The sequence below is a fragment of the Mobula hypostoma genome, chromosome 2 (genome assembly GCF_963921235.1).
Source record: "Mobula hypostoma chromosome 2, sMobHyp1.1, whole genome shotgun sequence".
NCBI lineage: Eukaryota > Metazoa > Chordata > Chondrichthyes > Myliobatiformes > Myliobatidae > Mobula > Mobula hypostoma.
This window is the reverse complement of record NC_086098.1, coordinates 80,536,085-80,561,962: the sequence shown is the minus strand read 5'-3', so window position 1 is coordinate 80,561,962 and position 25,878 is coordinate 80,536,085. Positions and strand designations below refer to the sequence as shown.

The window sequence follows — 25,878 nt, the reverse complement described above, 5'->3', positions numbered from 1 at the left end:
ATGAATTATAGGAACAAGCAAAGGATGCTTGATCAAACAATATAGTTACTATACTACTCAAATATTGCTGGAATATCAAAAACACAACACCACTGAGTTCCTTCAGCTTTGTGTGAATGTTGTTCAAGATTTCTTAAGATTCTGCAGAATTTCTTGTGTTTTGGATTTTAAGGTTTGTTATGTCAAATTTAAGCAGGCCACATTTAATGTGTTGTAATGTTTATTTATTTGCAACCTTGATATATCACTGAATATTTATGAGGAGATTAAATGTATGATTGCTCTATTTTCACACTTGTTTTTGTCAGATGGCAGATCACACAGAAGTAATGCAAGGAATAAAGAGGTCCCCACAAGTATCCTACCCTGTCTTAACTCCAAATCTCCATGGGTTTCAGGCTGCTGTAAGTATATCTTATATTGATCTTATTACTTTATAAAAGCTCTGAACGTAACAGAATATTATTTGCTGTTTCTAAAGCTGAGTGGATGTAGACCTAACTGCTCAGTGGTTCCGAGGGAAGTCAATGAAAATTATCTTTGTTGTGGTTTACTGGATTAGAGGACCTGTACAATAAGGAGAGACTGGGCAAACTTGTGTTTCTTTCTCTGGAGCAGCGGAGGATGAGGGGAGACCTGATAGGAATTTAAAAGGTTATGAGAGGCACAGATAGAGTAGAGAGCCAGTATCTTTCTCCCACAGACCTACTGTCCAATACTAGACAGCTAAGCTTTTAAGATGGGAGAGTGAAGTTTCAAAGGAATTTCAAGTAATTTTACACAGAAGGTGGTGGATGCTTGGATAACAAGCAGCACACATAAAAGTTGCTGGTGAACACAGCGGGCCAGGCAGCATCTCTAGCAAGAGGGACAGTCGACGTTTTGGTCCGAGACCCTTCGTCAGGACTAAATGAAAGAACAGCTAGTAAGAGATGCTGCCTGGCCTGCTGTGTTCACCAGCAACTTTTATGTGTGTTGCTTGAAATTCCAGCATCTGCAGATTTCCTCATGCTTGGAATATGGTGCCAAGGGTGTTGGTGAAGGCAAATACCATAGAGGTTTCAGGAGGCTCTTAAATAGGCACGTGAATAGGCCTCCAAACAGCTGCAGTGATGTGGACTACAAATTACAACAGGAAGTAGAAAAGGCTTGTCAGAAGAGCAGCATTATGATAATTGTGGGGGATTTTAACATGCCAGTGGATTGGGAAAATCAGGTCGGCACTGGATCTCGAGAGAGAGAATTTGTAGAATGTCTGCGAGATGGCTTTTTAGAACAGCTTGTTGTTGAGCCCACTAGGGCATCGGCTGTACTGGATTGGGTATTGTGTAATGAACCAGAGGGGATTGGAGAGATTGAGGTGAAGGAACCCTTAGGAGACAGTGATCATAACATGATTGAGTTCCCTGTGAAATTTGAAAAAGAGAAGCCGAATCTGATGTGTTGGTATTTCAGTGGAGTAAAGGAAATTACTGTGGCATGAGAGAGGAACTGGCCAAAGTTGACTGGAAAGGGACACTGGCGGGAAAGACAGCAGAGCAGCAGTGGCTGGAATTTATGCGAGAAGTGAGGAAGGTGCAAGACAGATATATTCCCAAAAAGAAGAAATTTTTGAGTGGAAAAAGGATGCAACCGTGGTTGACAAGAGAAGTCAAAGCCAAAGTTAAAGCAAGGAGAGGGCATACAAGGAAGCAAAAATTAGTGGGAAGACAGAGGATTGGGAAGTTTTTAAAACCTTACCAAAGGAAACTAAGAAGGTCATTAAGAGGGAAAAGATTAACTATGAAAGGGAGCTAGCAAATAATATCAAACAAGATACTAAAAGATTTCAAGTATATAAAGAGTAAAAGACAGGTGAGAGTAGATATTGGACCGATAGAAAATGATGCTGGAGAAATTGTAATGGGAGATAAGGAGATGGCAGAGGAACTGAATGAGTATTTTGCATCAGTCTTCACTGAGGAAGACATCAGCAGTATACCGGACACTCAAGGGTGGCAGGGAAGAGAAGTGTGTGCAGTCACAATTACGACAGAGAAAGTACTCAGGAAGCTGAATAGTCTAAAGGTAGATAAATCTCCCGGACCAGATGGAATGCACCCTCGTGTTCTGAAGGAAGTAGCTGTGGAGATTGCGGAGGCATTAGCGATGATCTTTCAAAAGTCGATAGATTCTGGCATGGTTCCGGAGGACTGGAAGATTGCAAATGTCACTCCGCTATTTAAGAAGGGGGCAAGGAAGCAAAAAGGAAATTATAGACCGGTTAGCTTGACATCGGTGGCTGGGAAGTTGTTGGAGTCGATTGTCAAGGATGAGGTTACAGAGTACCTGGAGGCATATGACAAGATAGGCAGAACTCAGCATGGATTCCTTAAAGGAAAATTCTGCCTGACAAACCTATTACAATTTTTTGAGGAAATTACCAGTAGGCTAGACAAGGGAGATGCAGTGGATGTTGTATATTTGGATTTTCAGAAGGCCTTTGACAAGGTGCCACACATGAGGCTACTTAACAAGATAAGAGCCCATGGAATTACAGGAAAGTTACATAGGTAGATAGAGCGTTGGCTGATTGGCAGGAAACAGAGAGTGGGAATAAAGAGATCCTATTCTGGTTGGCTGCCGGTTACCAGTGGTGTTCTACAGGGGTCCGTGTTGGGGCCGCTTCTTTTTACGTTGTACATCAACGATTTGGATTATGGAATAGGTGGCTTTGTGGCTAAGTTTGCTGATGATACGAAGATAGGTGGCGGGGCCGGTAGTGCTGAGGAAACAGAGAATCTGCAGAGAGACTTGGACAGATTGGAAGAATGGGCAGAGAAGTGGCAAATGAAGTACAATGTTGGAAAGTGTATGGTTATGCACTTTGGCAGAAAAAATAAATGGGCAGACTATTATTTAAATGGGGAAAGAATTCAAAGTTCTGAGATGCGAGGGGACTTGGGAGTCCTCGTACAGGATACCCTTAAGGTTAACCTCCAGGTTGAGTCGGTAGTGAAGAAGGCGAATGCATTGTTGGCATTCATTTCTAGAGGAATAGAGTATAGGAGCAGGGATGTGATGTTGAGGCTCTATAAGGCGCTGGTGAGACCTCACTTGGAGTACTGTGGGCAGTTTTGGTCTCCTTATTTAAGAAAGGATGTGCTGACGTTGGAGAGGGTACAGAGAAGATTCACTAGAATGATTCCGGGAATGAGAAGGTTAACATATGAGGAACGTTTGTCCGCTCTTGGACTGTATTCCTTGGAGTTTAGAAGAATGAGGGGAGACCTCATAGAAACATTTCGAATGTTGAAAGGCATGGACAGAGTGGATGTGGCAAAGTTGTTTCTCATGATGGGGGAGTCTAGTACGAGAGGGCATGACTTAAAGATTGAAGGGTACCCATTCAGAACAGAAATGAGAAGAAATTTTTTAAGTCAGAGGGTGGTGAATCTACGGAATTTGTTGCCATGGGCAGCAGTGGAGGCCAAGTCATTGGGTGTCTTTAAGGCAGAGATTGATAGGTATCTGAGTAGCCAGGGCATCAAAGGTTATGGTGAGAAGGCGGGGGAGTGGGACTAAATGGGAGAATGGATCAGTACATGATAAAATGGTGGAGCAGACTCGATGGGCCGAATGGCCAACTTCTGATCCTTTGTCTTATGGTCTTGTGGTGAATGTGCAGAAAATGGAGCGATGTAGATATTGTGTAGGCAGGAGGGACTTTAGCTAGGTGTTTAATTACTAGATTAATTATCTTAGCACAGCATCATGGGCTGAAGGGCCTTTCGCTGAGCTGTTCAGTCCTGTGTCCTGTGTTCTATGTATGATGAATACTGGCACACTTGGAGATCAGTGAAAAGCCTCTGAGAGCACCATCACTTTAAAAGAGTAACTATTTGAAGGGCCACAACCTACACACCTGAACCAAGGGCCTGGAAGGAATTTAACTTCCAGCGTCCAAATAGAAGGACGTTCCTTGTGAAGAGAGATATTTATTTATTTAGAGCTACAGCACAGTAACAGGCTCTTCCAGCCCAACCAGTCCATGTCCTCCAGTTATATCCATGTGACCAAGGAAATTATTAAACCGTGTGTCCTTGGAATGTGAGAGGAAACTGGGCCATCTGAAGGAAACCCTCACCTTCACGGGAAGAAGGTGCAAGTTCCTTACAGACAGTGGCGGAATTGCTGCCATTATAATGTTACGCTAACTACTGCACTACCAGAAGGAGATGAAGAGGAATTTCTTCATTAATCTGAAAAGAGGCTTTTCAGGACAAATGTAGGCTTGTAAAAGTACAGTGAAATACTTCTTTGATCTATCTATCTATCTATGTACAGCTTCTATTCTCTTCATTAATTTATAGTAATTTGTAGTTATTTTTACGTCTTGAACTCTACTGCTGTCACAAAAGAATTTGGCAGCATATGTAGTGATAACAAACCTGATTCTGAAGCATTGTTAAGCTATAAAGTTCTCTAATAGCATTTGTTTTTCAAGTGTTTCTGTGGTTGTCACCAGAGAGAGACTGAAGCAAGTGAAATGGAAGACTTCATTCACCATATCAAGAGACCCTCTTGGTAGAGCCTCAGAAACCCAAAAGTACATCACATTTTATACTCTTAAGATCAATGGTAACAGTAGGTGATTTAATACAATTTCAATAGTTACAAAGGCATTGTTTACTTCAATACTTTGGGTTGACACTGCTTCTTTTGAACATTTGCAACTGGATGAACTCCAGGTCATTCGGGAGGCTGCAGTGGTGATAGATAGGACAGACGCAGAGGTAGTTGCACCCAATGTGCAGGACACAGGAAACTGAGTGACAGTCAGGAAGGGGAAAGGGGTTAAGGAGTCAGAGGCAGTGTACCCCTGTGGCCATTCCCCTCAACAACAGGATACTGTTGGACACTTTGGATACTGTTGTGGGAGGGGGCATTGACCTAACAGAGGAAAGTCATAGCGGCCAGGTTTCTGGCACTAAGTCTAGCTCTGTGACTTTTAAGGGAAGGGGGGATGGTGGAGAAGAGGCACACTGGTGACGGGGTGATTTGTTAGTTAGAGGAATGGACAGGAGGTTCTATGGGGGAGAATGAAATTTCCCGATGTCAAGGTCTGGGATATCTAAGATCGAGTCTTCAGCATTCTTAAGTGCGAGGGTGAACAGCCAGAGGCCATGGTCCACGTAGGTACCAACAACATACATAGGACGAGTGATGAGGTTCTGCATAGAGAGTTCAGGGAGTTAGGTGCTAAGTTAAAGGGCAGGACCTCCAGGGTTGTGATCTCAGGATTGCTACCCATGCCACATGCTAGTGAGGCCAGAACTAGGAAGATTATACAGTTTAATACTTGGCAAAGAAGTTGGTGTAGGAGGGAGGGCATAAGATTTTTGGATCATTGGGCTCTCTTCCAGGGAAGGCGGGACCTATTGTCCAGAAGGGATGGTTTACACCTGAACTGGATGGTGACTGATAGCATAGTGGGAAGGTTTGTTAATGCTGCACAGTGAGGTTTAAATCAGAGTTGCAGGGGAATGGGAAATAGATTACTAGAACAGCTAGTGGAGAAGTTGTGGAAGCAGGTGTTGGTAAGTCCTCAGACAAAGCTAGGAATGGAAAGTTTGAGCATAGTGCACGTAGTGTCCTGAGCTGCCTATAATTCACAGCAAGAAGTATTGTAGGAAAGGTGGATGATTGTGCTGAAGATGAGGTAGCTGGTTTACAAACAGAAGCAATGTGTAGTGAGGAGAGGCTGGCCATAGAGCAAAATTGCAATCAACAGGGTGAGTTGGAACGTAAAATGCAGGCAAAATCGAAAAGGGTGACTTCATGACTGAAGGGGTTATATATGAATGCGTGAAGTATACAGAATAAGGTAGATGAACTTGCACGAACAAGACAAAATATGAAGATGCTGGAAACCAAGCAACACACGTAAAATGCTGGATTCCCTTCGTCAGGACTGAAGAAAAAAGATGAAAAATAAAATGATGGGGGAGAGGAGAGAAAAACACAAGGTGATAGGTGAAACTGGGAGGGGGTTCCAAGCAACACACACAAAATGCTGGAATGGATGTAGGAGTGGTTGATTGGCAGGAGGCAAGGAGTGGGAATAAAGGGAGCCTTTTCTATTTGGCTGCAGATGAGTAGTGGTGTTCTACAGGGGTCTGTGTTGGACGATACTTTTTACATTATACAGTATGTCAATGATTTGGATGACTGATGGCTTTGTTGCAAAGTTTGCAGATGATACAAAGATAGGTGGAGGGGCAAGTAGTTTTGTGAAAGTAAGGCTACAGAGGGACAGACAGATTAGAAGAATGGGCAAAGAAATGGCAGATAGAATACACTGTCAGGAAGTGTATGGTCTCGCACTTTGGTAGAATAAAGGAACAGTTAACTTTTCTAAAAGGAGAGAAAATACAAAAAACTGAGGTCTAAAGGGGCTTGGGGGTCCTTGTGCAGGATTCCCTAAAGGTTAATTTGCAGGTTGAGTCTGTGGTGAGGAAGGCAAGTGCAATGTTAGCATTCATTTCAAGAGGACTAGAATATAAAAGCATGGATGTAATGTTGAGACTTTATAAAGCACTGGTGAAGCCTCACTTGGAGTATTGTGAGCAGTTTTTGGGCCCCTTATCTCAGAAAAGTTGTGCTGAAATTGGAGAGAGTTCAAAGGAAGTTCACAAAGTGATTCCAGCATTGAATGGCTTGTCATATGAAAAGCATTTGATGGCTCTGGGCCTGTATTCACTAGGATTCAGAAGAATGAGGGATGTCCTCATTGAAACCTACCGACTGTAAAAGGCCTTGATAGAGTAGGTATGGAAAGGATGTTTCCGATAGTGCGAGAGTCTATACCAGAACACACAACCTCAGAATGGAGGAATGTCGTTTTAGAACAGAGATGAGGAAGAATTTCTTTAGCTAGAGAGTGGTGAATCTGTGGAATTCTTTGCCAAGAGCAGCTGTTGGGACCAAGTCCTTATGTATATTTAAGGCAGAGGTTGATAGATTCTTGATTGGTCAGGGAAGAGGTATGGGGAAAAGGCAGGAGATTAAGGCTGAGAGGAAAATTGGATCAGCCATGATGAAATGGCCTGTAAGTCTGCTCCTATATCTTATGGTCATTTACGTGCATTTCTAAGAGCCTCTTGAATGGCTTGCTCACCACCCCCGGCAGTGCATTCCAGGCACCCACCCAATAGTCTGTGTGAGAGCTTGCCATGCACATCTCTTCTGAGCTTTTTCTCTCTGTCATTAAGCACAATGCCTTCTAGTATTTGTTATTTTATCCCCAGGAAAAAGATACCAACTATCTATTTATGCATCTCATAACCTGATAAACCTTTATCAGGTCTCTCCCTCACACCTGCCTCTCCAGAGGAAACAACCCAAGTTTCTTCAATGTCTCCTAATCACTCCTACCCTCTAATCCAGGCAGCATCCTGGTAAACCTCTTCTGCACCCTCTCCAACACCTCCACGTCATTCTTACAATGAAGCGAACAGAATTAAATGCAAAAGAATAAGAAGATGATTGTTAGAGGCATAAAAAGATAATTAAAGAATCATTTTTCAAAGAATTTAATAGGGGAAGATTTAAAAATGTGTAAAAGTATTAGGTGATTAATTTTATGATTGGAAGTATGCTTCATTTTAATAAATAAATATAATACTCCACATTTGCTTATCAGACTAATGTGTATTTTATTGTAATGGATGTGATAAATTTGTCATACAATTGAGGAACTGGAATTGGAATTGGTTTATTCTTGTCAAATGTGCCAACATACAGTGAAAAGCTTGTCTTGTTCATACAGATCAGATCATTACACAGTGTATTGAGGCAGAGCAAGGTAAAAGAATAACAATGCAGAATAAAGTATAAAAGCTACAGAGAAATTGCCCTGCAGGTAAACAATTAGGTGCAAGTTCATAATAAAATGAGGTCGAGTGCCTTACTTATCATACGAAGGAACTATTTAAAGATTCTTAAAACAGCAATCTATAAGCTGTCCTTCAGTGTGGTGGTGTGTGTTTTCAGGCCTTTGTTTCTTCTGCTTGATGGGAGAGGGGAGAAGAGTGGATGTCTGGGGTAGGTTGAGTCTTTGATTACACTGGCTGCTTTACCGAGGAATGGAAGGAAAAGAATCCTCTGAAAAATCCAAAGCAACGCAAAATGATGGATGAACTCAGCAGGTCTCTTCTGTTTGTGAAAAATACAAGGAGTGACGAAGGGAAATGTGACATTAGGTTGTGATTGTATGTGCCATCATAACAACTGTGCTGTGTGCTATGTGTGACAGTATGTACTGTGTTTTGCACCATGGCCCCAGAGGAATGATACTTCATTTTGCTCTATACATGTGTGTAGCTGGGGAAAAATGCACACGCAGGACAACAACTTTTTTGGGCCTTAAATTCCTTTTTCTCTTTTAGATATGTTACTGCAGAAAGAGGGTTTCAAAATAAAAATGAGAAAATAAATTTAAAAAACAGTTCCTGCTACTACAATCTCAGTTTAACTTCAGACCATATCCTTGTTACGTATGCAGTATGGAAATAACTAAAACAAAATATACAAAACCAATATGGTAGTGGCAAATCTAAAAAAAACAATACAGGGAATGTTAGAATCCCACCAACCCTGTACTTTATACACAACATTGAAAATATGAATAAATACATCTCATCTCAACTACTTACATTTGGCACACACGTGCTTAACGTCCAAACACATATTGGCTAGACCTCGAAATGAGTTCTCGCTCACGCTACGTGAACAGAGATTAACGCATTCATATTACTCTGTTACATTCATATTTGGTCATGAAACAATAAAGAAAGACAAATAAACTTTTACAATATACAAGGTAGAACACACAGGGTTAATGGTAAGGCACTGAGGAGTGCAGTAGAACAGAGGGATCTGGGAATACAGATACAAAATTCCCTAAAAGTGGCGTCACAGGTAGATAGGGTCGTAAAGAGAGCTTTTGGTACATTGGCCTTTATTAAACAAAGTATTGAGTATAAGAGCTGGAATGTTATGATGAGGTTGTATAAGGCATTGGTGAGGCCGAATCTGGAGTATTGTGTTCAGTTTTGGTCACCAAATTACAGGAAGGATATAAATAAGGTTGAAAGAGTGCAGAGAAGGTTTACAAGGATGTTGCCGGGACTTGAGAAACTGAGTTACAGAGAAAGGTTGAATAGGTTAGGACTTTATTCCCTGGAGTGTAGAAGAATGAGGGGAGATTTGATAGAGGTATATAAAATTATGATGGGTATAGATAGAGTGAATGCAAGCAGGCTTTTTCCACTGAGGCAAGGGGAGAAAAAAACCAGAGGACATGGGTTAAGGGTGAGGGGGGAAAAGTTTAAAGGGAACATTAGCGGGGGGCTTCTTCACACAGAGAGTGGTGGGAGTATGGAATGAGCTGCCAGACGAGGTGGTAAATGCGGGTTCTTTTTTAACATTTAAGAATAAATTGGACAGATACATGGATGGGAGGTGTATGGAGGGATATGGTCCGTGTGCAGGTCAGTGGGACTAGGCAGAAAATGGTTCAGCACAGCCAAGAAGGGCCAAATGGCTTGTTTCTGTGCTGTAGTTTTTCTATGGTTTCTATTTCCTTGTAGTTGAATTACTGAAAAAACTAACCTAGCAGGCCAATTAAGGAACTTCGCAATCACACTATCCAGCGCTGATCAATTTACTCGTGAAAATCTAAAGCATCCACATGTAAAGCACGTCAAGTTACTAATATTCTAGATTTACTAACAAGTATAAATTAATTTACATGAATATTATCATATATTATTCACCTTTCCTCACCAATCCTGGGAAAAGTGTTCAAACGTTGTCCTTTCTAGAACGTGGCATCTCTTCGTGCTACTCCACCCATACAAAATGACATCACGGTTTTCTCTTAAAGGCACAGGCATTACCAAGGTGAATACATAAGTGCACTTTAACGCTGAAAAATTGATATTCAGTAGTTACTTGGTTATATGTGTATGGTTGAATGAGAATGAACTGGAACTTGAAACTTCTTTGTATTCCTCATAACTTATTCGGTGAAATGGCAATGATGGTTTTATTTCAGATTGAAGCAGGGGCAAAAGAGGTGGCTGTCTTCGGAGCAGCCTCGGAAACGTTCAGTCGAATGAACATGAATTGTTCCATTGAGGAAAGCATGCAGCGATTTGAGGAGGTGATCGGAGCTGCAAAGAAAGGCAGCATTCCTGTACGAGGGTAGGCACATCATGTTTTCTTTGGCATTAACTGTATGTCATTGGGTCATAGAGTCACATAGGCCCTTCAGCCCATCATGTCTATTGACACCCTGTTCTGACTCTGCTGCTGTTTGTGATTTTTATAAGTGACTTGGATAAGGAAGTGGAAGAGTGGGTTAGTAAGTTTACAGATGACATGATGGTTGGAGGTGTGGTGGATCGTGTAGAAGGTTGTAATAGGTTACAATGGAACATTGATGAGATGAGGAGCTGGGCTGAGACAAAGCAGATGGAGTTTAACCTGGAAAAATGTTAAGCGATTCAGTTTTGAAGATCGAACTTGAAGGCAGATTACAATGTTAATGGCAAGATTCTTGGAGTGTGGAGGAACAGAGGGATCTTGGGGCACAGATCTATAAATCCCTGAAAGTTGCCATGCAATTTGATAGAGTGGTTAAGAAGGTGTATGGAATGTTGGCCATTTGTTGGGGGTGGGGTTGGGGAGGGGGGATTGAGTTCAAGAGTTCTGACGGATATCAGAGGTAGGTTTTTATACACAGAGTGGTGAGTGCATGGAATGTACTGTTGGAATGATGGTAGAGATGGATACATTAGGAACATTTAAGAGACTCTTGGGCAAATGGAGGGCTAGGTGGGAGGGAAGGGTCAGATTGATCTTGAAGTAGATAAGATGGTTGGTGGAACGTAGTGGGCTGATGGCCTTGTGCTGTGCTGTACTGTTCTGTGTTTTATCTATCTGGTTGGTGTATTTGTTTTGCACGGCAGCCATGCAGATCATTTCAATCTGCATTGAGGTAGCAGAAGGAAAAAGTGGTAACTGAATGGAGAATAAGGTGTTACAGAGTTACAGGGAAAGTGCAGTGCAGGCAGACTTTAAGGTGCAAGGTCATAATAAGGTAGATTGTAAGATCAAGAGTCTATCGTGTTTTTCAATAGTCTTATAACAGTGCGATAGAAGCTATCCTTGAGCCTTGTGGTCAATGTTCTGTGGCTTTTGTATCATGGACTATTGATAGTTCTAACAATTTTGGAGTATTGATAATTCACTTAAAGGAAACAAAGATAAGTGTGGTTCAAAGATGAGCAAACAGCAAGAAAGCAAAGTGAGAAATTTTGGCCTTGAACAATTGCTTCTGGGACTTGAGCTTTAGAATTGACACTGTTAAGGTACTGCTGTGACATTCAGTAACAGTGTGGTAATGACGCTGTAGATGGCTGGACAGGGGAGCGCCAGAGCAGGCTACCTATGGTCTGAAACACCCTTGCCTGTGATAAAATAGAGGGCATGGTCCGCCAGTGCAGGGGGATAAACGCCCAGTACAACCAGGCTTGGGCAGCTCTCCTGTCACTTGACATTTAGGTTCAAAGATTTGGACCATAAGACCATAGACAATACGAGCACAATTAGGCCATTCAAAATCGAGTTTGCTCCACCATTCAATCATGGCTGATTTTTTTTTCAACCCCATTCTCCTGCCTCTTCCCTGTAATCCTTAGCTTCCTTAACAATGAAGATCTATCAATCTCTACCATAAATACACTCAATGACTTGGCCTCCACAGTCCTCTTGCAATGAATTCCACAGATTCAGCACCCTCGGCCTAAAAAAAAATCCTCCTCAGTTTTAAAGGGGCAACCCTTTATTCTAAGACTGTGCCCTCTGGTCCTAGACCCTCTTATTAATAAAAGCCTCTTCTCCAAGTCAACTCTATCCAGGCTTTTCTGTATCCGGTAGGTATCAATGAGATTCCACTTCACCGTTCTGAACTCCATCATGTACTTCAAATTCTCCTCACATGCTAAGCTTGGGACCATTCTTGAGAAATTAGCAAATCAAAAACTGTAGCCCGAAACTGCTCAATATATTCCAGATGCAGTTTGACCAACACCTTATAAAGCTTCAGCAGTACATCCTGCTTTTTGTTCCAGTCTTCTCAAAATTAACATTACATTTGCCTTCGTTATTACTGACTCAACCTGTAATTTAGACTATAAGATCTTAAGACACAGGAGCAGAATTAGGCCAATCGGCCCATCGAGTCAGCTCCACTATTTCATCTTGGCTGATCCATTTCCCTCTCAACTCCATTTTTCTGCCTTCTCCCTGTAACATTTCATGCCCAGGCAATCAAGAACCTATCGACCTCCACCTTAAATGTGTCCAATAACCTGGGATCCCCAGGCGCCTGTGGCAGTGAAATCCATAGATTCACCACCCTCTGACTATAGAAATTCCTCCTCACCTCCGTTTTAAACTGGAGCACCCGATGGATACCCATGCAGTCATGGGGAGAATGTACAAACTCCTGACAGTGGTGCCAGAATTGAACTCGGGACTGTGATGCCCTGAGCTACATTGCATTGTGCTAGCCACTACACCACTATGGTGCCACATGGCAGCATAGCAGTTCGTGATTGTTTATATACATTCTCATTATAATTAATTGTACTATTTATGTATTGCACCATACTGCTGCTGCAAAACAACAAATTTCATGACATGCGGCAGTAAATCTGATTCTGATTTTGATTCTGTAGTGCAGTTTTAATGTCTGCAGTTCTTACAAAATGCTGGAGGAACTCAGCAGGTCAGGTAGCATCTACAGTATGGAGAGGAATAAACAGTCGATGTTTCAGGCTGAGCTCTTCATCAGGTCTGGAAAGGAAGGGGGAAGAAGTTCCAGTCCTGATGAAGGGTCTTGGCCTGAAACATCAGCTGTTTATTCATCTCCTTAGATGTTCCTTGACCTGCTGAGTTCCTCCTGCATTTTGTGTGTGTTACTCTGGATTTCTAGGATCTGAAGAATCTCTTGTCTGATGTTCATATCAGCCACCCTCTGACTGAGAGTTTTACATTTGGTACCCTGTCTATTCCAAAAGGAATACTTATACGCAACATAATCAGTAAATTTTAGTGCAAAATTTGAAGGTTTGTGTCTAATCTTCATATTTTAATAGCTTTGAACCATCTCTCCCACACACCAAAACCCATGTGTTCTACAAAGCTGAAAATCAGCCCAAATTGTCCAAACTCAAAGTTCAAAATTAAAGTTAGACCATAAGATCATAAGATATAGGAGCAGAAGTAGGCCATTTGGCCCATTGAGTCTGCTCCACCATTCAATCATGGGCTGATACAATTCTTCCAGTCATCCCCACTCCCCTGCCTTCTCCCCATACCCTTTGATGCCCTGGCTAATCAAGAATCTATCTATGTGTGCCTTAAATGCACCCAGTGACTTGGCCTCCACAGTTGCTCAAGGCAACAAATTCTACAGATTTACAATCCTCTGACTAAAGTAGTTTCTTGGCATCTCTGTTCTAAATGAATGTCCTTCAATCCTGAAGTCATGCCCTCTTGTCCTAGACTCCCCTACCATGGGAAATAGCTGCCATATCTAATATGTTCAGGCCTTTTAACATTCGGAATGTTTCTATGAGATCCTCCCTCATTCTCCTGAACTCCAGGGAATACAACCCAGGAGATACCAGACATTCCTCATATGGTAACCCTTTCATTCCTGGAATCATTCTCATGAATCTTTTCTGAACCCTCTCCAATGTCAGTATATCCTTTCTAAAATAAGGAGCCCAAAACTGCACACAGTACTCCAAGTTTGGTCTCACGAGTGCCTTATAAAGCCTCAACATCATATCCCTGCTCTTATATCCTATAGAAATGAATGCCAACATTGCATTCGCCTTCCCTGGAGGTTAACCTTTAGGGTACCCTGCACAAGGGCTCCCAAGTCCCTTTGCATCTCTGCATTTTGAATTCTCTGCCCATCTAAGTAATAGTCTGCCCGTTTATTTCTTCCATAAAAGTGCATAACCATACACTTTCCAATATTGTATTTCATTTGCCACTTCTTTGCCCATTCCCTAAACTCTCTAAGTCTCTCTGCAGGCTCTTTGTTTCCTCAACACTACCCACTCCTCCACCTAACTTTGTATCATTGGCAAACTTAGCCACAAATCCATTAATCCCATAGTCCAAATCATTGACATACATCATAAAAAGCAGCGATCTCAACACCGACCCCTGTGGAACTCCACTGATAACTGACAGCCAGCCAGAATAGGATCCTTTATTCCCACTCTGTTTTCTGCTGATCAGCCAATGCTCCACCCATGCTAGTAACTCCCCTGTAATTCCATGTGCTAAGCAGCCTCATGTGTGGCATCTTTTTAAAGGCCTTCTGAAAATCCAAGTACACCACATCTACTACATCTCCTTTGTCTACCCTGCTTGTAATTTCCTCAAGAATTGCAGTAGGTTAGGCAGGCAGGATTTTCCTTTCAGGAAACCTTGCAGGCTTTGGCCTATCTTGTCATGTGCCTCCAGGAACTCCGTAATCTCATCCCCATCAATCGATTCCAACAAACTCCCAACAACTGATGTCAGGCTAACAGGTCTATAGTTTCCTTTCTGCTACCTCCCACCCTTCTTAAATAATGGAGTAACATTTGCAATTTTCCAGTCATCTGGAACAATGCCAGAATCTATCGATTCTTCAAAGATCATTGTTAGTGCCTCCGCAATCTCTCCAGCTACTTCCTTCAGAACCCAAGGGTGCATTTCATCAGGTCCAGGAGACTTATCCACCCTCAGACTATTAAGCTTCCTGAACACCTTCTCAGTCATAATTTTCACTGCACAAACTTCACTTCCCTGACAGTCTTGAATATCTGGTATACTGCAGATGTCTTCCACTGTGAAGACTGATGCAAAATACACATTCAGTTCGTCTGCCATCTCTGCATCTCTCATTACAATATCTGCAGCATCATTTTGTATTGGTCCTATATCTACCCTTGGCTCTCTTTTACCCCTTATATACTTAAAAAAGCTTCTAGTATCTGCTCTGATATTAGTCACTTGCTTCCTTTCATAATTCATCTTTTCTTTCCTAATGACCTTCTTAGTTTCCTTCTGCAAGTTTTTAAAAGACCTCCCAATCCTCTTACCTTACCACTAGCTTTGGCTTCCTTGTAAGCCCTCTTTTTTGCTTTTACATTGACTCCGACTTCACTTGTCAGCCATGGTAGTGTCCTTCTTCCATTCGAAAAATTCTTCTTATTTGGAATATATCTGTCTTGCACTTCTCCCATTTTTCGCAGAAGCTCCAGCCATTGCTGCGCCGCTGTCCTTCCTGCTAGTGTCCCTTTCCAGTCAACCTTGGCCAGTTCCCCTCTTATGCCATTGAAATTTCCTTTATTCCACTGAAATACCGACACACAGGAATTTAGTTTCTCCTTCTCAAATTTCAAAGTGAACTTGATCATATTGTGATCACTGTTTCCTAAGGGTTCCTTAAACTGTAGCTCTCTTATCATCTCCAGATCATTGCACAACACCCAATCTAGCACAGCCGATCCGCTAGTGGGCTCAACAACAAGCCATCCCTCAGAGATTCTACAAATTCTCTCTCTCAAGGCCCAGTACTGGCCTAGTTTTCCCAATTCACTTTCCTGTTAAAATCCCTAACAATTATCATAACATTGCCCTTCTGACATGCCTTTTCTATCTCCTGTTGTAATTTGTAATCCATATCCTGGCTGCTGTTTGGAGGCCTGTATACAACTGCCATTAGGGTCCTTTTACTCTTGCCATTTCTTAACTCAACCCATAGAGACTCTACACCTTCCAATCCTATGTCATCCCTTTCTACTGATTTAGTATTATTTCTTATACACAGGGTCCACACCACCCCCTCCGCCAACAAACCTAAAAGTGCTGGATAAATTTGTTATCAAAGTTTGCAAATGTCATTATATACTACCATGGTACTCATTTTCCTGTGGGCATTCACATAGATACAAAGAAACACAATAGAATCAATGAAAAACTACACACAAAGACAAACAAACAGCCAACTGGCAAAGAAGTTAGCAGCTTATCAAATGACACCTGTAAGACCAAATCCTAAACAATGTAGGTACCTCAGATGCAGATCAAAGGAAGGTAGAGTAAACTTTGCGAGCTTAGTGGTCTGACCAAAAGACCATAAGGCCATTAGACATAGGAGCAGCTTTAGACCATTTGGCCCATTGTGTCTACTCCATCATTCCACCTTTGCTGATTAATTATCCCTCTCAACCCTAATCTCCTGCCTTTTCCCTGTAACCTTTGATGCCCTTACTAGTCAAGAACCTATTACCCTCCATTTTAAATATACCCAACAACTTGGCCTCCACAGCTGTCTGTTGTAATGAATTCCACAGATTTACTACCCTCTGGCTAAAGAAATTCCTCCTTTTCTCTGATCTGGATTGATGTCCCCCTATTCTGAGGCTGTGCTCTCTGGTCCATGACTCTTTCACTATTGGAAACCTGCTCTCCACATCCACTCTATCTAGGCCTTTCAATATTCAATAGGTTTGATAAAAGTACTGAAGAACAAAAGGTGATGGAGAACATCTGCTCTCAATTGTTGGCCAAGGAGCTGTCGAATTCTCCTAGCTATGCAGTTATTCAACTTTGTCAATCTTGCTGGAATCTCTACAATTAGTTTGTTAATATGTGGTAGATGTTTATGTCATTTTGTCTCTCTGGAAATATCTTATCAGTCCTCCATGACACAATTTGTAATCTGACAGCAAGTATTTAAACAAATGCTTGTGCTAATAAAGCATGTTAAATAAACATTGCAGCCAATTACCAGGAAGACATTAAATAAACATAGCTCAACTTGACCTCTCAGGAAGTGTACACATTTTTGATAATTATGTTTGTCATTTATGTAAAAAATGCTTCTTTCCATTTTAATTTTGGAATCTTATATATGGAATTATATGAATGGAATATTAAGGAACATATTTTGAGTATTTTATATCTTCCAGCTGACTTTAAATAAAATATTCAAGGCATAATCCAATATTGGGTTTATGTAGATAAAAGTTGTTCATGTTTTGTTATCTATCAGAATCTGGTTTATTATCACTGATGTTTCATGATATTGATTGTTGTGTGATAGCAGTACAGTGCAAGACATAAAAATGACCATAAGTTACAATAAAAAATAAATAATGCAAAAGGGAAACAGTGAGGTAGTGTTGATGAGTTCGTGGACCATTCAGAAATCTGATGGCAGATGGGAGGAAGCTGATCTTAAATGATTGATTGTGGGTCTTCAGCCTCCTGTACCTCATTATGATAGTAATGAAAAGGGGCATGTCCTGGATGATGAGGGCCATTAATGATGGATCTCTTTTTCTTAAGGCATCACCTCTTGCAGATCGCCTTGATGGTAGGGAGTCTATGATGGAGCTGGCTGAGTTTACAACCCTCTGCAGCCTCTTTTGATCCTGTGCAGTGGAGCCTCGATACCACAAGTTGATGCAACCAATCAGATGCTCTCCATGTGGTATATACGAGGGACATAGCCATTTGTAATCATGTATACTGCCAAATGAAACAATGTTTCTCTGGACAAAACTGCACATGTTACATATAACTCACACACATAATACATGAAGTAATATTACCACTATAAGTTAGCAAATACACTACAAGTTAAAAACTAACCAGAAAAATACTACTGGTGTTCGTATGTGGTGAGACCTGGATGATAGCAGAGAGTTCTGTAGTCTTATAGCCCGGGGGGAGAAGTTGTTTCCCATCCTAACAGTTCTTATCCTAATGCTATGATACCTCCTACTTGATGGTGTGGGGTCAAAGAGACAGCTGGGCAGGTGGCAGAGATCTTTGACGATACTAAGGGCCCTGCGTGTACAGCACTCCTGGTAAGTATCTTGGATGGGTGGAAGAGCGACCTCAATAATCCATTCAGTAGTCTTCGCAGTCCTTTGTAGGGATGCAGTTAGATGCCTTGCAATTCCCATACCAGCTGGTCAGACCACTCTCCTGTAAAAAGTGGTTAAAATGCTGGGGAAAGCTTCACTCACCTCAATCTCCCCAGGAAGTGCAGATGTTGCTGTGCTTTCTTAACCAAAGAGGTTGTGATGAGGGAAATTGAAGTCCAGCTGGTGAAGCTACCCCAGCACTATTGGGTAAGGAGACCCTGGATTTAGGCCCATTTAGGCAATTTCCAAGTCCGAATGGTGTGCAACTCAGAGAAGAACTGGAGATGTGATGTTCCATGTAGCTTGTGCCCTGCTCCTTCTCGGCAGCACAGGTGTAGGAGCTGTTTTGTCAGGGGGCATGGGTAGAGTGCATTTTGTCACTGGCACACACTGTAATCTCATGGATGACTGTAATCTCATGGATGACTACTGTGAGTAATTGCAAATCCTTGTAGAGACATTTTGGGAAGAGTTAAGTACAGGTTCACTTCTGGAATCATCATTATAGGAAGAATGTGCAAGTTTTAGAGAGAGTGCTGAGAAGATTTTCCAGGATGCTGCTTACATTAAGGAAAATGTCTTATGAGGAAAAATTGAATGAGCTATGTGTGAAGGGGGATGAGCAGCAACTTGACAGAGGTGTATGAGATTATAAAAAGCATAGATAAAGTGGACAGCCTGTGGCTTATTCCCAGGGTGGCAATAGCTAATACCGGAGTTCTTTTTTCTAAGATGAATGAAGGAAAGTTTAAGAGAGATGTCAGTTCCTTACACAGAGAGTGATGGATATTCGGAATGCACTGCCGGGGATGGTGATAGAAGCAAATGCACTAGAGTCACAGAGATGAAATAAAAGTGGAGGAGGGTTATGGGCTGTGTAGGAGGGAAAGTTTAGATTGATTGTGGAATAGGTACATATAGGTCAGCACAACATCATGGACTGAAGGGCTATGTTCTTTAATTGTGAAGTTTGAGTTTACAGGACTCTGCAGGCATGAAACTGGTCTGCTGTCTATGGGATATATCAGCATTTAAACTGTATGCCTTGATAGATTATTGTTGTGGTTCCTTTTCATGCCTTGTGGCACACATTTTTGCTGTTTCTGTGGCATTTGACTATTTTTTATGAGGCCGTGTTGCTAGCTCGACGCTCAACTCAGCATAGATGAAAAGCATGCAAAGAGTCAGTCGGATTCGAACTTTGCATTCAGCTCGAAGCCCGGTGCTGATGCTGTTATACCACCAGCCAGCTTTTGATAGATTAATTACTGAATAATAACCATGTGGTTCATAGTTATTATCTTTTCACTGGTGAGAGGGATTGTAAATAAGCTCATTTATTATCACCTTTATAAAAGAGCTGTGCTGTGAGAGTAGTAATAGCACGATCATTCCAGTTAAGTATGATACTCTCCTGAGGGGCTGTCTATTGGTCGGCCTTCAGGTGGTTGTAGAGGTCGGTCCCGATCCACATAATCCTGCCCACTACAACACTTGCTAATCATCACGGGACGTAATTGAGATGTTAGGATGGATCCCTTAATGGCGAACGCTCGTGTGTGATTTTGTTTAATGTGGGGAGGCTGATGCATGGCAGCCACAACATGGCTCTCGACAATCGGGGTCAGGGTCCAGTGGTGTGGAGTGCAAGACCCTTCACTCTACAGCTTTCCTCCACCTTCACTGCCATTGTGATGTGTCATCATCTTCTGCCAGCCCCACTGCTGAGGCCTTGGTTCGATCACTCTTTGTCTGGAACCTCTCCCTTGACCTTACCACCATGGGTGACCCCACCAAGAACTGAGTGCCAGATGGCTAAATTCCAGATGGCGTCACTCTTGGAATCTCAGGAACTCACAACTCTCTCCACCAGGACAAGGTGACAATCTTCCGAAGTTTTGCTATCATACTCACAGATAAAATTCTTTATACAGAACAATTATAGTTTGGATAGCCACAGTATAATTAGCATTGCACAACAAAGTATTGCATTCTGTTAGGATAACAAATAAAAGAAAAGATGTAGTTTAAAATGAACGTGGGAAGAGCCAAAGTTCCGGGGAACATGTCAAACCCTGGCAACCGGGAGAGGTTGGTCAGGGTGAGTATTGGCTTTAATAAGCAGAGAACTAAGTTTCCTTGTAGTAAAGCTCCAATTTCCAAAGTTAGGTCTAGGATTAGAAGGCTGAGAGGGGATCTCATTGAAGCCTGTTGAATATTGAAAGGCCGAGATAGAGTGGACATGGAGAAGATGTTTCCTGTTGTGGGAGAGTCCAGGACCAGAGGGCATGGCTTCAGAATACAAGGGCATCCCTTCAGAGCAGAGGTGAGGAGGAATTTATTTAGCCAGAGGATCTGTGGAATTCATTACCACAAACAACTGTGGCGGCCAAGTCATTGGGTATGTTTAAAGTGGATGTTGGTAGGTTCTTGATTGGTGAGGGAGTCAAAGGTTACGGGGAGAAGACAGGAGAATGAGGTTGAGAGGGATAACAAATTAGTCAAGACTGGAGCAGACTTGATGGGCCCAATGCCTATTTCTGTTCCTATGCCTTAATGTCCTAGGACCGTATCATCCAATGCTGATGGAGATGGAGGGTTGTGGACACAACTCAGAACATCACAGAACCAGCCTCCTCTCCGTGGACTTAGTCTACACTTTTCGCAGCCTTGGTAAAGTAGCCAACATAATCAAAGACCCCAACTACTCTGGACATCCTTTCCACACCCTTTTCCCATTGGGCAGAAGATATAAAAGCCTGAAAGCATGTACCACTAGACTCAAAGACAGCTTTTACCCCACTGTTGTAAGACTATTAAGTGGTTCCCTTAGTATAATAAGAAGGACTCTTGACCTCACAATCTACCTGGTCATGATGTTGCACCCTATTGTCTAATTGCACTGCATTTTCTCTGTAGATGTTACACTTTATTCTGCATTGTTACGGTTTTACCAGGTTCTAGCTCAATGCACTGTGCAATAAATTGATCCATCCGAACAGTATGTAAGACAAGCTTTTAACTGCACCATGGTATGTGTGACAGTAGCAAATATAACACTATTCCAATTTCAAAAATTAAATTGCTAATTTGCAAATCCTGATTTCCTGAGCCTCTCCAGCATTATGCGATTTGATATTTAAATGTAGGGTTAGTTGTCAGAGAGTTGAGTATTTTTCTACTTTGAAGTTTTCACCCTTTATTTCATTTCTCTTTGCTCAAATAATTGACAGGAAAAGCAGATAACTGTTAACTCCAGAAGAGTCTGTCCCTTCAGAGCAGAGGGACCTGGAAGTACAATACATGCTTCCCTAAAAGTGACATCACAGGTGGACAGGGAGGCGAAGAAAGCATATCGTATCTGACCTGAGTGTAAAAGTTAGGATGTTGTGTTGCAGTTGTTGAAGACTTTGATATAGAGAACATAGAACATTACAGCACAGTACTGGCTCTTTGTCCCACGATGTTGTGCTGAACTTTTAACCTACTCTAAGATTAATCTAACCCTTCCCTGCTACATAGCCCTTCATTTTTTTCCTATCATAAGACTATAAGACATAGGAGCAGAATTAGCTCTTTAGGCCCATCAAGTCTGCTCCTCTATTCTGTTACGGCAGTTTTGTTATCCTCTCAACCCCATTCTCCTGCCTTCTCCCCATAATCTGACTAATCAAGAACCTATGAACTTCTGCTTTAAATATACTTAATGTCTGGGCCTCCACAGCCATCTGTGGCAATGCATTCCACAGATTCACCACCCTCTGGTTCAAGACATTTCTCATCATCTCTGTTCTAAATGCCTCTGTTAGGGCATTCAGTTTAGAAGTTACGATGTTTTACTGCAGTTGTTAGAGACCAATGCAGAGACCACAGAACATATAATATAGAACATTACAGCACAATACAGGCCCTTTGGCCCATGGCATTTAACCTATTTTAAGATCAATATAACGTTTCCCTCCCACAGAGTGCTCTATTTTTCATTCATCTATTTTCCTATCTAAGAATCTCTTAAATATTCCTCATGTATCTACTTCTTTCACCTCCCCAGCAGAATGTGCCATGCATCCGCCACTTTCTTTGTTAAAAACTTTGTTAAGATCTCCTATACTTGCCTCCCATCACCTTAAAATTATGCCCTCCTGTATTAGCCATTTCCACCCTGGGAAAAAGTCTCCGGCTATCCACTTGATTTATGCCTCTTATTATCAGGTCATCTCTCATCCTCCTTCGCTGTATATTTGGAATATTGTGTTCGTTTAGGTCACTCTGCTGTAGGAAAGGTGTCATTAAACTGGTACGAGTGCAGCGAAGATTTACAAGGATGATGTCAGGACTTGAGGGACAGAGTCATGAAGAGAGATTGATCAGGTTGGGACTTCTTTCATTGGAGCATAGGGGAATGAGGGGTAATAGGAGCAGTATACAATTATGAGTGGCATACATGGGGTGAATGTACTCAATCTTTTTTTCTCAGGGTTGGGAAATCAATAACTAGAGAACATGGGTTTAAGATAAGAAGGGAGGGATTTAATAGGACCATGAAGGGCAACATTTTCAGAGGAAGTGGCTGAAGCAGGTACATTAACAATGCTCAGTAAAAACTTGGACGGGTATGTGGGGATGAGCCGAATGTAAGCAAATGAGACTAAACGAGATGGGAAATCTTGCCAGCATGGATCCTTTGGGCCACAGGGCCAAGCTTCTGTGTTATATAACTCTATGACTCCAATTGCAAGTGCTCCCAAAATACAAGCAACTTGTTGTCTTTATTCTTGCTTAGTCGCCTTAAAGTTGTTAATCATTTAAAAATATTCAGAATATCTCATTAAATTTTAAAAATATAATCACAGTAACTGTGAAGAGTTCTAGTTATTTATTTTACCGAGGAGGTAGCTTTTTATACCAATGGCCAAACTAATGCATGAACTTTTATCAACTAAGACTTTTTATTTGCAATTAGGTAATAGTTTGGATTTAGCTGAGCAACTTTCCATAATGTAATGTAACCAAACATAAACCAAATAGAAACACAAGGAAATATTTCCGTAAATTATACAATTTAAACAGTTGCTGGGTTTCAGTTGTAAAAAGCATGATTCTTATGATTTGAATGCAAACAGCATCTGGACTGTGAACAAATACACGTGATTATCTGCCCTAAAGTCCCACATCACAACCACCAGCTACTTCCCTCCAAACATTTGATTCTTGGAACAAGCCGTACAACCCTAATCGCTGCCTCGGTATATCAACACCGTAACTACTTGCAAGAATTGTGAATGATTTATGTATAGCCTTTGTTTCTCTTGAGAATGCTGTTTATCTGATGATGCATCTGTGATGCTGCTGGAAGTTTTTCATTGCACTCATGCGGACGATAATACATCCAAATTTGACTTTGATAGCAAAGAGGGAATTCTATTAGTCACCATAATCCAGACTATTAATCTTACATAGGATTAATTAGTCAGGATATAAATTGAAGGTTTGAGTGTATTGTGTCTGGTTCCACAGGCATGATTTATGGAGGATAACCTGGAACATACTAGAAAAAATCAGCATGTCAGGACACATCTCAAAGCTACGTTATTGCTAGCTTGTCCTTCTGAGAAATGTTAAAACTATTCTGATGAAGGATAATCAATTTGAAATATTCAGAATCAGATCAAGATCAGAATCAGGTTTAATATCACTGGCATATGTTGTGAAATTTGTTATTTTGTGGCAGCAATACATTGCAATACATAATAATAAAACTATAAATTACAATAAGTATATATTAAAAAATTAAATTAAGTAATTAATGCAAAAAGAGAGGGAAAATACATGGGTTTATTACTTACTTACTTGGGCCAGCGCCCAGTGGAGCATAGGCCCTCGATGACCTCCCATCTCCATTGTTCTCTGAAGTCAATGGTGTGGTTGGAGTTCATCAATGCTTCTGCAATCCATTGCATCCACTGTACCGGGGATTGGTCTCTACAGCTTCAGCAGAGCCCTGATGGCCAGTCTTACCCATTTCCACCTCTCACAATGTTGGACTGTGAGAGGCCATGGGCTTATTGTCTGCACAGAAATCTGATGGTGGAAGGGAAGAAGCCATTCCTGAAACATCTTCAGGCTCTTGCACCTCCTCCTTGATGGTAGCAATGAGAAGAGGGCATGTCCTGGGTGATGGGGATCCTTAATGATGGATAACGCTTTTTGACTTAATTACTTACTGCCTATTATGCCACTGAAATTTAGGGTAGCAATGAAGGTCCCCTGTTTCTGTCTGCCCTTGGCCATTTTCTCTATTGTACCCCAGGTATAGTTCTGGGTCCTCATTTCTACCTCTACTGTACAGTGCCAAGTTGTCTTTAGTCTCCCGTATTTCTTCACCCTCAGGGGTCCAATGAAGTCCTATCTTGATGATGGAGTTGGCCTTTCTTCTCATCATGTGCCCAATCCATCTCTAACGTTTTCTCAAGTTGATTGTGGCCGTGTCCTTTTGATAACACAGAAGGAGTAAGGTGTGGTTGGAGATCTTTCTTGACCAGAAAATACAGAGGATCATGGTATGAGGCTTTGCCTTTTCAAGATGTCCTCAATGCTGGGAAAGCTAGTGCGTATGAAGGAGCTGGCTGAGGTTGCAACTTTCTTCAGCTTTTTCTGATCCTGAGCAGTGGCCCCCCCATTCTACACAGATAACATGCTCTCCACAGTGTATCGTAGAAATTAGAAGTGTCTTTGGTGATATACCAGTTCTCCTCAAACTCCTAATGAAATATAGCTGCTATTGTGTCTTCACTGTAATTGCATCAATATATTGGGCCCAGGATAGATTCTCAGAGACGTTGACACCCAGGAACTTGAAACTGCTCACCCTTTCCACTTCTGATCCTTTGATGAGTGTTTCCTCAACTCCATCTTCTTTGAAGTCCACAATGAATTCTTTAGTCTCATTATTGTTGAATGTAATGTGACACCACTCAACCAGCTGATGATCTACCTTTCTCCTGTACACCTCGCCACCATCTGAAATTCTGCCAAAAATAATTATGTCATCAGCAACTTTTTAGATGACATTTGAGCTGTGCCTAGCCACACAAATGTGGATGTAGAGAGATTAGAGCAGTGGGCTAAGCATGCATCCTTGAGGTGTGCCAATGTTGATTGTCAGCAAGGAGGAGATGTTCTTTCTGATCCGTCTCCTGGTGAGGAAGTCAAGGATCCATTTGAACAGAAAGGTACAGAAGCCCATGTTTTGGAGCTTGTTGATTACAGCTGAGGGTGTAATTGTGTTGAATGCTGAGCTGTAGTCAATAAACGGCAGCCTGGTATAGTTATTACTATTGTCCAGGTGATTCAAGGTCAGTGGAGAGCCAGTGAGATTGCACCTGTTTATAGATCTATTATGGCAATAAGCGAAATGCAGCAGGTTCAGGTCCTTGCTTAGACAAGAGTTGATTCCAGCCATGACCAACCTCTCAAAACACTTCATTACCATAGATGTGAGTGCCACTGGGTGATAATTGGTGAGACAGCTCTTCTTGGGCACTGGCATGATCGTCTCCTTTTTGAAGCAGGGGAAATCTTCAACTGCAACAATAAGAGATTGAAGATGTCCTTGAACACTCCTCCCAGTTGGTTGGCACAGATTTTCAGAGCTCTGCCAGGTACACTATCAGGACCTGATACCTTACAAGGGTTTACCCTCCTGAAAGATGTCCTGATGCCGGCCTCTAAGTCAGAGATCACAGGGTCACCAGATGCTAAAGAGCTTCACACAGGTGTAGTTTTATTTTCACTTTTAAAGCATGCATAAAAAGCGTTGAGC

General features: G+C 41.7%; 1 protein-coding gene across 5 annotated transcripts in view; it reads left to right on the top strand.

Moving 5' to 3' along the window:
- hmgcll1 (3-hydroxymethyl-3-methylglutaryl-CoA lyase like 1) overlaps nucleotides 1–25,878 on the top strand; it is a 149,920-nt gene that overhangs the window by 30,463 nt on the left and 93,579 nt on the right. For all 5 annotated transcript variants that reach the window (XM_063071497.1, XM_063071480.1, XM_063071470.1 and 2 more), the window contains exons 4-5: nucleotides 309–404; nucleotides 10,100–10,248. In XM_063071497.1, coding sequence (XP_062927567.1) covers nucleotides 309–404; nucleotides 10,100–10,248 — 245 coding nt within the window. The remainder of the gene's footprint in view (nucleotides 1–308; nucleotides 405–10,099; nucleotides 10,249–25,878) is intronic.